Source organism: Protobothrops mucrosquamatus, unplaced genomic scaffold, assembly GCF_001527695.2.
Source record: "Protobothrops mucrosquamatus isolate PMUCROS unplaced genomic scaffold, P.Mucros_1.0 scaffold5, whole genome shotgun sequence".
Classification (NCBI taxonomy): domain Eukaryota; kingdom Metazoa; phylum Chordata; class Lepidosauria; order Squamata; family Viperidae; genus Protobothrops; species Protobothrops mucrosquamatus.
In genome coordinates this window covers 910159-925405 of record NW_015386392.1, presented here as the reverse complement: position 1 = coordinate 925405, position 15247 = coordinate 910159, and the positions used below count along the sequence as shown (strand labels likewise).

General features: G+C 40.4%; 1 protein-coding gene across 1 annotated transcript in view; it reads left to right on the top strand.

The window, feature by feature from the left end:
• RBM33 (RNA binding motif protein 33) overlaps nt 1-15247 on the top strand; it is a 106787-nt gene that overhangs the window by 60309 nt on the left and 31231 nt on the right. Inside the window, exon 16 of the mRNA XM_029282952.1 lies at nt 3122-3790. Coding sequence (XP_029138785.1) covers nt 3122-3790 — 669 coding nt within the window. The remainder of the gene's footprint in view (nt 1-3121; nt 3791-15247) is intronic.

Here is a 15247-nt window from a genome sequence, read left to right as displayed (position 1 = left end):
CCGTGCGGCCAGCCTGGCGTAGTTTGATTATGTTTTAGTGGGGGTTTTGTATGGGGTGTTTTTAGAACAGGCCTGTTATTTAATTTGATTTTAACACAGAAACTATTTATTTATTATTGTGGTTTTTAGTATCGCCTGTTCACCGCCCTGAGTCCCGTAAGGGAGATAGGGCGGTATATAAATTTAATAAATAAATAAATAAATAAATATTGTAACTTTGAAAGGTAATTAAACAAAATTAAGGATTATTTGTAGTACTGTATAAGACGACTTTCTAAACCCTGAAAATCTTCTCAAAAGTCGGGGGTCGTCTTATACGCCCAGTCGTCTTATACGCCGGAAAATACGCCCGAGCCGGCCACATGTTTCCCCAGGCCAGGCTGGGCCGGGCCGGGCGGCAGTCATGGCTGGTGTGGCGGCCGGCGGGAGCACCGCACCCCGGGAAGCCAAGCCGGCCATATGTCTCCACAGGCCGGGCCAGGCGGCAGTCATGGCTGGGCTGGCGGCCAACAGGGGCACCGCACCTCGGGAAGCCGAGCTGGCCACATGTCTCCCCGGTCCAGGCGGCAGTCAGGCATGAAGCTCGCCTGGCTGCCGCAGGGCTCTCCGCTGCCCGGCCCCATCGGTGGCGCCTTGGCCACTTTCGGGGAGCTGCCGCCGCCCTCGGTACTGCAGTAGGAGACCTTGGGCTGCGAGGGCAGCGGGGCTGGCGGCGATCGGGACCCCCCCTCGTCCCCACGGCGGCACTCCCTGTTGCAGCCGCGGCCACCCATGGTACACCCAGCCTTGGCGCCCTCCTCTTGTGATGGCGAAGTGGCTGAGGATGCGGCGGGAGCGGCGGCCGGGTCAGGGGCGGCGGCGGTGACCCCGACGATGCTGCAGTGTCCGCTGCCGGAGCCGCTGCCTCCCTGCCCGTTCGGCTGAGGACGCAATGGAGGCAGCGGCCGGGAGCTGTTGCCTCCCGTCCTGCTCCCCCTCCCTGCCTGTTTGGCGCCGTCTGCCTTTCATTTTCTCTCTCTCTCTCTCTCTCTCCTAACCTGGAGGGAGAGAGAAAGAGAAAGAGGAAAGAGAGAGGAAAGAGAAAGAGGAAAGAAAGAGAAGAGAGAGGAAAGAGGGAAAGAGTAAGAGGAAAGAAGAGAAAGAGAAAGAGAGGAAAGAGAGAAAGTTAGAGGAAAGAGAAAGGAAGAGAAAGAGAAAGAGAGAGGAAAGAGAGAAAGTTAGAGGAAAGAGAGAAAGACAGAGAAAGAGAAAGAGAAGAGAGGAAAGAGAGAAAGAGGAAAGAAAGGAAAGAGAAAGAGAAGAGAGAGGAAAGAGGAGAGGAAAGAGAAAGAGAAAGAGGGAGAGGAAAGAGGGGGAGAGGAAAGAGAAAAAGAGAGGAAAGGGAGAGAAGGAGAGGAAAGAGAGAGAGAAAGAGAGGAAAGAGAAAAAGAGGGGGAGAGGAAAGAGAAAATGAGGAAAGAGAAAAAAGATTGAGAAAAGAGAGGAAAGAGAGAAAGGAAAGAGAAGAGAAAGAGAGGAAAGAGGAAAGAGAGACAGAAAGAGAGAGGAAAGAGAGAGAGAAAGTTAGAGGAAAGAGAAAGAGGAAAGAGAAAGAAAGAGAGGAAAGAGAGGAAAGAGAGAGAGGAAAGAGAGACAGAGAGAGAGACCCTTTTGACATCTAAAATGAAGATAACACTGCATATATCCTTTTTTACCTTTATTTTATATATATACACACACACACACACACACATATCATAAAGGTAAAAAAGGATATATGCAATGTTATCTTCATTTTAGATATCAAAAGGGTTTTGCGGCTCCCAGTGTTTTGTTTTCGGTGGGAAACGTGTCCAAGTGGCTCTTTGAGTGTTTTGGGTTGCTTACCCCTGATATAGCCCAAACTCTATATTTTAACTGGAAAAGTTGGGGGTCATCTTATACCCCCAGTCGTCTTATACGCCGGAAAATACGGTAAGTGAACTTTTAAGATTTTTACACAAGCTAGAAAAGAATAGTCACAATTTCAGTTGGTGATTATTACATTGATTCTATTAATATTATGGTGTCTCTATCCTCTCAGTTGGTTTTTTTTTTTTAATTTTCTTGTAACTGCTTTCAGAACACTTAGTTTTCTTAACGGTATTTGTATCCTCAATATTTTTTATTGTAAATTTTATATAGATAATAAATCTAAGCAGCTAAATCTATTATCAAAGAATAGTTAATTTATTATACAGGGTAGATGGTTTGTAGCTTTCTGCAGAAGTAAGGACTGTTACATTTGAAAAGCAGCAATTCACATTATTAACGTATGTTGCAGCTGCAAATTGAAAAAACAACAAAAAGAATTTTCTTTTGCTGTTAATTTCCCAGTAGTTTTGAATAAGGATATATATCCTGCTGGAGTTTTAAGACTACTGGAGAGATTATTTGCCACACAAAGGCCATAATACTTTCTAAAAAGCTTAAGACTGGAATATTAAAGCCATTCCTGATATTCCATTAATATTCCAACACTGCATTTGGCAACATTTTAATTCTGAAGAGAGTGCATGAGTTCAAGGTCAGAGAGATTGACTTGCGCTGTTCATTATAACCAATTATTGTGTGACAAATGAGTTTCAGATCAGGCTGAAAATTCTGTAAGAAAAATCAATAGTTCTAATCAGGGCCTTTCAGGTCATTTACCATCCTACCTTTTGTTAGTTTGTCAGAAAAGAGCAAGATAAAACCTGTGTGACACAGTGGGCTGCCTCTTATTGTTACTGCTTCCATTTGAAACAATATTTGAGTTCTTGAATTATATTAATAGTTTAATTAGTTTCACAACTTCTAAATGAGTTCCGATTTAGAAGGCTTCAGTTTCAGCTTTCTGATTCGCTGTATTTAAAAAAAAAATCGAGTAATATTATTATTTTTTTTGCCTCATTGCTTGTTTGATTAATTGCTCATAAACCTTTTGTTAGCAGCTTTGTCATTAAAGAAAGACAGGGCATTTCAGTTAATTTAAGAATACCGTTGGGAAAACATGCCATCTTTTTAACAAGTGTCACTTTTTTGGTGGTGGTGGTGGTGGTGTTGGGGACAAAGTTGTGTTTTTAACCACACATAATAACTTTCTTTTGTGGCTACCCTGCAGTTTCCCGATGAAGATGAAGAAACCAGACAGTACCGTTTGAAGATTGAGGAACAGAAACGCCTCAGGGAAGAGATCTTGAAACAAAAGGAGCTTAGGCGGCAGCTTCAAGCTGGGGCCCGAAAAAGAGAATTGCTAGAAAGGCTGGCACAGCAGCAGCAATATCAACAACAACAGCAAGGCCCTGCAGGCCAAGAGCAGGAAGAAGATCCTTCAGAGCTTCCTACCAATGGAAATCCATTGCTTCCTCTTCCTGTTGCACAACAGCCCCTCCAAAATGTGAAATACAGACTAATGGTTAAAAAGCAAGACCTGGTCCTTCCGGGTTCCCCAGCTGTTCTGCCTAAGCCTGCAAATGTTCTCCAGGCTGGAGATGGTGCACAATTTCCAGGACAGCAAATAAAGCCCATAAAGCAACTACGGCAGGCTAGGACAGTGCCTGAAAATGAGCTCCAGCTGCCCTATAAAGCTTTGCAAGCGAAGCCTGCTGCTGCTGCTGCTGCTGCTGCACAGGTGAACCTGTCCCAGATTAGTCGGGTGGCCTTGGTGCAAGGCCAGCCTCAAGAGGTGAAGCCTGGGATGAAAAGAACTGTCATGCAGCGGGCAAACAGTGGGAGTGGCGATGGGCCCCATATCGGCACCAAAGTCAGGGTGATAAAATTATCAGGAGGGGTAAGTTACCAGGCATGTCTCTTATTTTTGTGATCTGTCCTGTTGGGGTCATTTTCAGAAGCTCAGATATAGAATAGTCTGGCCAACACCCATATTTAGCTTTTCCCCTATTAACTTTGAGGGTAAAGATAGGTACACACTAATTATATGATTTCCCCACCTACACCTAATACCCTTTATTATGATCTTAAATGGCCACATTGAACTGATGGGGTTACATCATACAGGCTAAATGTTAAGTAGTGTAAAACACACTCCCTGGGATGATTATTTAGTAGAAACAGTGAACATTTGATATTTAACTAATTACGGCAGAAAGTAGCAGTGAATATTAGGTAAGTAATTATATTTGGTTAAAATCCAGAAGAGCATTACTTTTCTTTGCTCCAGTAGCAGAATAAACATGCTCAGAGCATTTGCATTCTGCTTACTTAGGCTTAAGTCACAAACTAGAGCCAGAAATCTTAGAATTCTAGACTTAAGATATACTGTAATTTCCATTGAATGTATATTGTATTATTTTTACACCAGGAAATGAGATATAACAGGGGTCCCCAATCCCCGGGCCACAGCCCACTCCCGGGCCGTGGTCTGTTCAGAACTGGGCTGTGGAAGAGGCGGATGAGGCGTGTGTGCGCAGCTCTACTTGCATGCGTAGCAGGTGCGCATGCCCGGTGGTTGTGCAAATGGAGCTGCGTGTGTGTGCTCTCCCGCCACTTGTGCAGAACCATCCTCTCTCTTACCCCTCCCCCCACTCCCCGCCAGTCTGCAAAGCCGAAAAGGTTGGAAACCGCTGTGATACAAATCAAAAGAGTGGGAGAGAATAGTAATCAAAAATAGTTCAGTTTAGATGGATGTTGCATGGAGACACTTTGGAGCTGGAAAAAAAACAGGCAATCATTTTTGTAATAAAAAGTTCAATTGGTCTTCGGGAATGTACACATATAAAAGTGTGTAAGATCAAACTGAAAAGAGGGTGAGGTTTCCTAAATACATCCAGTGACAAAGATCATATAAATAGAACCTTTTTTCCTTGGATCATAATATTACAATTTAAAGCTATTCATTGAAATTGAATGTAGAGTGGTCCAAGGCCTACAGAAAGAAATATTTTTTTTATTCTAAAATTGGAGAATTTGCTGCCAGTAATTACAGTAATGGCAGCCCATTTAAAAATGAACTCCAGAGATTTATCAGAGATTAGGTTATCAGTGACTTCTGTTAATTGATGTTTTGTTTAGAAGCTTCTGAACCATAGCTGGGAAATAGTGATGGAAAGGGACATCATTATCACTATCGTTATTATATACACAACAGTGTGAAATCACAGCTGCCATTTTTAGCTGGTATTAGGCTTTGTGCACATTAAGTTCTTCCCAAGAACCTAGGATGTGTAATATATCTGCGGATCCAAGCAGTGTGGCCTTTTGTAATTGGCAGATGGAAATTTTGTTAATGTGCATATTTTCTGAGGGCCATCCAGGAATTTTGGTAAGGCAGTCAAGGTACTGATAACCGCTAAGACCACCATGGTAGGTTTGTCCTATAATCTTTCAATTTCCATTTTCGTATCTAATAGGTTGTATTTATTATTATTTAAGTGTAAATGCCATCCAACTTCCAACCACTGCTGGGTAGTTTACCAGTGATTTAAACAAAGAAAAACAGTAAAAACAAGGCAGAAAAAAGGATAGAGAGGACAGAATAAGGAACAGGGAAGAAATGAAGGAGAGTGACCTAAATTAAGAGATGTCAGTCATCCCAAGACGGTGGGGAAGAGGGCATTTATATCTCCCAAGAAACCTTATTTCATAAGTTGGGTGCTGCAATAGAGAAGTGCCCTCCCGGGTCCCTGCAGATGGCATTCCTTAAATGAAGGAACCTGGAGCATGCTAACCTTGCCAGATCATATTGGTTGAGGGAGGGCTGTTCAATTTTGACACAGATGACCTCTTTGACTCCTCTTTCAGACCAGTGGCCCTCTCTGTCCAAAATGTGGACTTTGCTGTCTTCAAAAGAGTTACCCTTGTCTTTCAGATGCAGATGCACTGCATATACTACATTGCTCTATTTGTGTCAGGGTATTTTGCCCTTTGGGTGGACAAGCTTCTTTCTTTTAATGTATTCCTGGTTTTAAAAGTGTGCATGTATGTTGTGTTGGATGAAAATCATCACCAAAAAGGGGAAAGAGAAAGAACACACACCAAGGAAGCCTTCAGAACTTTGTAACTATCCTAACTGAGCCTTCATCAAGTCCACAAAAAGATCCAGCAGGACCTCCTTTGGGGCAACAAACAGAGCAACATCATTCCAAAGATTGTAGGAATATTGGAAAAGCTTGGGAGGATTTTCAGCCAATACAACATACATGCACACTGTAAGCCCAGGAATGCATTAAGATAGTAGCCTGTCCACTCTAAGGACAAAATACCTAGACACAAACAGAGCAATGTGATATATGTGGCGCAATGCAGTGAGATACGTGTAACCTGCCCATTGGGGAAACAAAACAATCACCTCACAAAAGCATGACACAACACATAAGAACAAACTCATCAGAACAGGATTCAGCAGTCCATCTGCATCTGAAAGACAAAGATCACTCTTTTGAAGACAGCCAAGTTCACATTCTGGACAGAGAGAAGCACTCGTTTGAAAGAGGGGTCAATGCGGCCATCTTATATTATTATATCTTATGTTGTATCTTATGATTTATTATGAATGTATTTTATGGTTATGATCATGATTTATCACTTGTTGCTTCAACAAGAGAGCTAATGCACTGGAGACAAATTCCTTGGCCAATAAAGAATTCTGTATCCAAATTGGAACAGCCCTCCCTCAACAGAGAGGGAGGGATATGACACCACATATCACCTATTTACAACACAATCGTTTCAGCAGCCCCAAGAAGGTTCCACGTGTGTTTGCACTCTGATTTAGGTGACTCTGAGCCTACAGATAAACCCTAAGTGGTCTCCATGACCAACCCTCAAGACTGCAAAGAATATAAACTCTTCCATTTCCCCACCAGTCTTTTAGAATGCATTTCTCAAAGGAGAAAAGAAAACCAAGAAAGTCCAGTTGCCTTTTGGGAAAAGCACCTTTGGGATAACTGTGACTGGGATGATTGAGAATCTCCATGATGGTACCAGAGGGTGAAACATAGGTTACAGATGATTTAATAAAGCAGTGCAGCTATGGATCTTAATTCACTTTGTAAATCACACTAAAGTAAAAACATAAAAAGATTTCTGCCATGCAGTTCTTTTCATACTAAGCATGCCTCCAGCTACTTTGGGACAAGGTATGCCGAAGTAAGTTCCTGTGAAAAAGATTACAGGTAGATCCTGTGACCACAACGGGAACAAGAATTTCCATTACTAAGTGAGGTGGTTGTTGAATGAGTCTCACCCAATTTTATGACCTGTTTTGGCATGTTTTGTTAAATGAATGACTGGAGTTGTTAAGTGAATCACAGAGTCGTTAAGCGAATCAGTTTCCCCATTGAATGCTTGTCAGAAGCCAGCTGGGAAGATCGCAAATGGCAGCCAGGTAACCCCAGGACACCGCAACTGTAGTAAATTAATGTTGGTTGCCAAGTGCCAAGCTTGATCATGTGAATAAGGGATGCTGCAACAGTTGTAAGTATGAGGACTGGCCACAAGCCACTTTCTTCAGTGCCATTGTAAGTTTGAACAGTTGTTAAATCAATTGTTGTAAGTTGAGGACTACTTATATTCAAAAGGTTTCTGGGAAAAGTGATATAATCATAGTATTCTTTTAATGACAAGCATCTAGTTCTATGCAGATGTATATGACATTACTTTGATATTTTTTCTGAATGTTAGATACTCTGTTTATTTGTAAACATGAGCAGCCTTGCAAATAACTCAAGTAAGTAATTAACTCATTTATTTAGAAAAAGAACTTCCATTAGTTTTTACAATTTTGTTAATGAGATTGATAGGATTTTGGTTGTAAAAATTACTCAAACTTACTCAAAACAAATCAAATCCCCACTGAGTTCACCTTACTGTAGGAACAGTTCTGCAGGTAAGTAAGAATACACTGAGGTCATGGAATATCTTTTTGTACTTTGTGGCATTTAATGCACGGTAGATGAAACAGATGAAAATTGTTCCAGCAGAATTTCTCACTACTAAAGAAACCAACCAATTTTTATGTTGCAGATTAATAGGGCTAATTGCCAATAGGACCTATAGTATTTTGGCAAGTACTTCCATCTCTCCAGCAAATCCTCTGATCTAGTGCTTCTAGAACTATTCTATATTGAGAGTAGGATATTCTCCTTTCAATATGGAGCAGGAATATTTTGCAGCTCAGAAGGCTACAGTTCCGAAATTCTGTTCCTGATTTTGACAGAGCTATTTTCTTGAGCTTTTAAAGGTATTTAAAGGGCCAGTGCTCTGACAGATGAGCACAATTCGAAGCGCACTGAAGATTGCCCCCGCCCCCCAGTGGAGACGAAACGTTTGCAGCCAAACTGCCAAGTTTGGGAGATAAAACCAACAGCTCAATTACCAACCTGAGCTATTAATATTCAAACACATCTCAGACCTATTTTCTTTAGAGCCTTTTGGACTGTGTCCCAAAGGTGGGTTATCCCCCCCCCCCTCTGAATTTCCTTGGTGTTTTCTTTGAAAAAGTTTCACTTCTCATCCAAGAACTTCTTCAGTTCTAACTTCAGAAATGTTTTCAAAGAAAACACCAAGAAAGCCCAGTTATCTTTTGGAGAGGAAAAAAAAATACCTCTATGTAGGTATTTTGGAACAACCATGACCTGGATCCTTGAGAATCTCAACAGACCTTTTGAGTTTGTGCATCACTCTGGAAACGAAAGGAGTGAATGTGCGGTTGGCTTACATGGGAGCAGTTCTAATAAGCCCATCTTTTCCTGAGATTGTGCAGCTGCCTTCCACAGCGGCTCTGCAGTTGTAGAAAAAGGTAGGGTTATTGAAGAAAATTGTAAGCACGTGACTTTATTTCAAATGCTTGACAGAAAAAGGGAGAATTATGATTGCAAGGGCAAGCCCAAACATTTAACGCAAATAAAATGTAGTTATAAAGTGCAGATAATATATAATTATACCTTATAAATATAGTACATTTTCAAACATTTATAAAGTACATTTATAAATAAAGGTACTCCTGCAAGTAGCAGCACCTCTCCAATTTTTGCTGATTTCAGGAGGATACAAACACGTAAGTTCTTCCCAAACTGGTCAGGTTAGAAACAAATCAGGACAATGACCAACCATTTTTCTGTCATTGCCTAAAAAGTATATTGATATTTCTGTGTCATTCTTAACCCTCAGTTGAGCTTGAGTGAAGAGGAACTTTACCTTTATAAAATGCATCTACGATTATATATTGCATATTCACATTACAAGCTTAAGAAAATAAGTACATTTAGCAAACTGCCTGGTTTCATTTCTGGTGGGAGCACTTATGTATTATAACATTAATGTGCCATTTTGGAAATTTTCAAGGCTGTTTTATATAATATATAAGATCCTTCTCTGCTTACTAACATACTGAAATAACAGCTGATTAAGTTGCTCTTAAAATATATATATCTCCAGTTCAGATATTCCTGTCCTGGTTTCTGCTTTCCCTCGGCATCTTTGACGTACCTGTAGATGTGTTGTGATTATTCCTGAAATATTTTCATGCTTTATTCTTGCCTGGCATTCTGTGTGTCTTGTGTAAATGTGAAATTTGATTAACTATGAAAGTTCTCTTCTGTGTCTCAGTGTGTGTGAGGAATATTTATGGCTTTTGGAAGTACACGTAATAGTAGTGATATTGGAAAGATTTTAGAAAGGAAGTTGTGATCTTTTTCTAAATGAATATCTGCAGCTTCTCTTACCTGGCTTTATTTTCCTTTGTCTACTAAATGTTTTCGTGTGTGCAGTATTTGGAGAATTTTGGGATAAAATGTTTTCAGTAGGGCCCATTTTCCTCTGAGTTTTCTTGCTTTAGACCAGAGGTCCCCAAACCTTTTGGGCACCAGGTACGGGTTCCGAGGAGAGAGGTTTTTCCGCGGACCGGAGGGGGCGTGGTTTTGTGTGCTGCCTGTATCCCGCGGATGGGGCTTTGCTTGTTTGTGTGGCCTGGTTGCTGGCATGCTGCAGCCCAGTAATAGTCCACGGAACGGGGGTTGGGAGCATTTTTAAAGGGGTTCTTTGAAAGTATCTTATCCCTAGTAAATGTCTAGGTCAGTGGTTCTCAACCTTTTTAATGCCGCGACCCCAACTGGTCGTAAGTCGAGGACTAAACCGGTCGTAAGTCGAGGACTAAACCGGTCGTAAGTCGAGGACTACACAACTGGTCGTAAGTTGAGGACTTTCCCTGCCCGGGAGCGCCACACATGCGTGGTTCCGCCCCCTGCGCCGGCCGAGGCGTAGCTGGCAAGTGGCAGAGATGGAGCAGGCCGACCACCAGCTGGCCCAGCCCAAGGGAGGTAAGGCACCCGCCGGAAAAGGGGAAAAAAATGGCGGACAAAAAAAATGGCGGACAGCCTTGCTTGGCGACCCCCATGAAATGGTCGATCGACCCCAAATGGGGTCCCGACCCACAGGTTGAGAACCACTGGTCTAGGTGTTCCTGTTCTCTGGGATGTTTTCTGTTTCATTTACATTGGAATTTCAGTTGTCTTTCCTTTTTGTTCCAGAATAAATGTCTTTTTTCTATTTTATTATAGGCTATTGCTTCTGACTGTTGAGCTGAGTGAAATATGTGAAATACATTGCTTGCTTAGGCTTTTAACTTCTTTTTGATAGATTCTTAGCTTAGCTCCTGTTTGTAACTGACTACTTTTCTCCACCACTTAACTCCACTTACTGCTCTTCATTTGCTATAGCCTAATACTCTGCCTACATTATTCAATATCTGGCCTCAAATAAAATTTAATTGTGATTTAAACTTTGTGGATTTTGGACAACTAAGATGAAAGGAACATTTGATGGTACGTTATAAGTCAAATCATTGCAAACTGCCCTGGGCACAAAGATACCAATGTTACTCTATATCAGAGGTGGGGAACCTTGGCTCTTTTGTGACTTGTGGACTTCAACTCCCAGAATTCCTGAGCCAGCCATGGTGCCTCAGGAATTCTGGGAATTGAAGTCCACAAGTCATAAGAGAGCCAAGGTTCCCCCACCCCTGCTCTATATACTAGTTAATATTAGTAGGATTATTATCCAATAGGGCAACTATCAAGGGTCATGTTGTTTTACTTGTAGGAATGGATCTATGACGGTAGGTATTCTGTAATAATGGTGGAAAGTTTAGAGTTGCTATTAAATCACATAATCACGGAAGCTAGTTTAAACACATTTTATCTTCTAAACCCTTCACTGATCAAAATACTAATGCTTACCTATATTGCATTAGTTTGTCTTTGCTTGGGTTTGCATTGCCTCTAGCATAACCTTTCTCTCAAAAGCTATTTTTTTCTCCACTCACAGCTATATTGTCTTCCCCTTTTTATGGCTGCTATGATCTGTTTTGTTGACTTAGTGAGAAAGGGGTTTTGAGATTCACAGGCAGTAAGTGGCAATCATTTTGAAGCTGCTCATGATCTTATTAATAAACTCGTTATACTGTTTTTTCATGGGACCCTGGGAAATGTATATGGTAGTTGCCTTATTCATTCATTTTTATCTCCTCCTGACTAATGTGATACCCTGAGCTTTATAGTTCAGGGATTTCAACTTCACTCTCCATTGTCCTTGTCCAACAGTTTAATCTCTACATCACACCAGATTTCAAATCATCTTGTCACTGAAATGTTTTCTCTGTATGCCTGCGGATATCCTCCGTGCTCTGCCATCTTCCCTCTTGCATTTTAAAGGGCCCGGTTCACAAAACAAATAAAATCTAATGTCTTCATTCTCAACCTTAGATTAGTATTGCTTCATAGGCCAGGTGTGCCTAAAATGTGAGTCATCCTCACGTTCTTCTTCTTCTTTAGTGACCTCTGAAGTAGCACACAACATTGAGATTAAAAGAACAGGAGGAATGTGTATAAAGTAACAAATTATAATAATCTTGACACTTTAATGGAACCACGTTTTTAAATCATGTTCTTGTATTTTCCTTGGTGGAGTGCTGGAAGCTCTTTATATTGGACACTGCCTGTTGAACTGCTGTGAAATAACATAGAGCTTAAATAATTTATTGTATTATGCAGCCATCTTACATTATTATTGGATCATTTCTCCTTAGCCAACGAATCTTCTCCCTTACTCAGAGTGACGTGACTAAGTCCTCTGTCGTCTGCAAATGCTGAGTCTATTACTGGACCAAGAACATACTTCTTTGTCTCGCTGGAGAGCTGCCCTAGTGGTTTTTTTCTATATGGAAAAACAGCTTTGCACTGTGTACTGTTGCTACTGAATGTGTCTATAAAGTCTGACTTCACAGCTAGCACAATCCTTTTCTACTAATTATTCCAATTTGTCTGCACTACTGATATGTACTAGGGATGAAGTGAATGGAAGAGGTGGAAGAATGGACAACAAACTGTGTTGCAAGTGACTAGCCAACATTGATCTCACAATGAGAACTATTCCTCAACTGTTCTCATCTCACTTGACACAAAACATTTTACAAAGTTTGTTTCTTGTATAGTCTTTGTTTTTGCATCTGTATTTCTCATCTCGTACAATAAAAACATTTGAAGAATTTTACTTTTATAGCCCCTTTATTGTGATAAAAAAAATCAGTTCCTTTGTACAAAAGGCATTAATTATATTGAAGGTGGAAATACTCCCCCCCCTCCCAGGACAATTTTTGATAGTTAAAATAAATGGAGAAGACATCTGGTACGGGTTTGCCATGAATCTAAGGATAATCAGGTAATCTGTTCAAGATGCGATCAGATTTAGAAGAACAAAAATAAAAATGTCCTCTTCTGTTCTCTTCTCTTCTGAGAAGATCAGTTCTATTCTCCAAAGCGCCTAAAGGCAAGACAAGAAGTATTGGATGGAAACCTATCAAGGGGAGAATCAACCTAGAACTATGATGAAATTTCCTAACAGAACAATCAACCAATGGAACAGCTTGCCTCCAAAAGTTGTGGGTGCTCCATTCCATTAAGAAGAAACTGGACATCCATTTGTCCAGAATGGTATAGGTTCTCCTGCTCGAGCAGGGGGTTGGACTAGAAGACCTCCAAGATCTCTTCCAACTCTGTTATTCTGTATTGTTTCTTTCTGTAAAGTGCATATATGCCCAACTGACAAGTGATGCTCTACGAATATGCTTATATTCAGTAAGCTGAAGCCTGACTTGAGATGTCTCAATTCTGCAAATTGAAGAACATTGTACTAATTGAGCAATCTCATTTTGTGTGTTTTATTTTAAAGTCTTAAAGTCTTAAAATTGTAAAATTATTTTAGTTTTAGAAGTTTTGGAGTGTAATAAAGCCATGTTTTGGAGATTCACTGAGCATTGTCCAATCTCCACAAACTTTAGCCATACATTTCCATCAGTGGGAACCATATTACATAAAAAGCCCAAGTAACTTGTAAATCTAATAAGCACTTGACTCCCAGTAGTAACAGTCATTAAAGCTTAATTTGGTTAAGACAGATCATCCAGCAGTTATTGAAAACTTCAGTAGTGATGGGACTCAACGCATGGACCCAAGCAGGAAATGAATCACTAATATAACATCACTGCAATAAAAGCGATTTATCTGCATAAATGTATCTACAGATCTGTATCTGTGTATATGTATGTATATCTGTATATGTATGTATGTACACACACAGACACACCCCTCACATCCTGGCCATAAATGTTTCAACGACTAAATACAGAGAGCTGAGTTTTGCCCCCATGCCATCATTCTGCTAAACACCTAATTCCCACAGCATTGTTTTATGGCTAAAGATATTTATCTGTGTAGTAGAGCTCTATTGCTATTCTTCTCATCTTTCCTATTATCTTGGTATCTTATGATTTTATCACTTTGTTGTTTGTATGTACACTAAAAGCTTATGCACCAGAGACAAATTTCTTGTATGTCCAGTCACACTTAGCCAATAAAGAATATTCCTATTCCTATTTATGTCTCCCAACATTGTGACTGCAGAAATAGACTGATGTAGACTGAAACATCTATAAAGGGAACATTTGTAGCTCAGGATTGAAATGAGGGGGTCCTTGGTGCTCTTTGAGTTTGGTTGTTTTCTTGCAGATGCAAACTAGGTAAACATCAGATGTTATCCAAACTAGGTAGCATCAGTGCTAGTTAAGAAATTGGGTTTATTCTCAATTTATATTCTAGTGATTTGCCCTTTCAGTGTTGGTGCGGATGCTCTTTGTGTTTTTTGTTTGTTTGGGCTGGTTACTGTTAGCTTGTTTGGCAGTTCTTTGATTGGGGTATTGTTTGCTTAATTGTTGGTCTGATGTTAATCTTGGAATTAATCTATGTTCATCTGAGTGCTGATTGCTGGTGGGTAGGTGTTTTGGTTCTTTTGTTCCCTTTTGGTTTGTTGATTGTTTCTTTTGCATAGTATGTAAATGTTGTTTATGTGTCTATTGACTAATTTGTCAAGAGTGTCAGACTTCTAGAAATCCCCTAATGCTTTGGAACTTGGCTTGGTTTAGGATGGTCACAGTTTCCAGGTTGAAACTATGGTTATGTCTGTCCATATGCTACGAAATTAAAAGAGTTTTGATCATATCTTCTGACTGCTAGTTGGGTGTTCATGGATGCACTCTGCCATTCTTTTGCCTGTTTGTTCTACTTAGTTGCTGTTGCAGTAATTACACTGTATGTTATAGATGTTTTTTCTTCTGGGACTATGGTCATAACACATAAATCAACAAGCTAAAAGGGGAATAAAAACCAAAACTTCTCCTCACCAGCAGTCAGCACTCAAATGGGCATAGATTAACTCTTAAGATGAACATCAGACCAACAATGTAGAAGTAGACAATACTTCAATAAAAGAACTGACAAATAAGCTAACAGTACACATTCCAGCCAAAGAACCCCCAAGACCACTCCCACCAACTCTGATAGGACAAACCACTAGGATATAAACTGAGAGCAAACCCCACTCCTTAACTAGCACTGATGGTGTTACCTAGTTTGGGTAATGAAACGTCTTCAAGAAAGCAACCAAACTCCGAGAGCACCAAGGACCTCTGAAATTGTCGCCTGCCTGCCTGCTTATTTAATTTATCATCTAATTTATTTTATCTATCAATATAGCTCAAATCATGTAAGGCAAAATAGGAAGATGTGTCCTTCAAAATAGATTTGAATTGCCAGCTCAAGTCAGCCTGGCTAATAATTGGAGAACAAAGACTATTTTTTTAGAATACAATTTTATTTAGAAAAAATAAAAAATAAAAATAATAGATCAAGGAAAGAGCTAAAGGTGCAAAAGCAAAGAAAGAAAATACATAGAATCT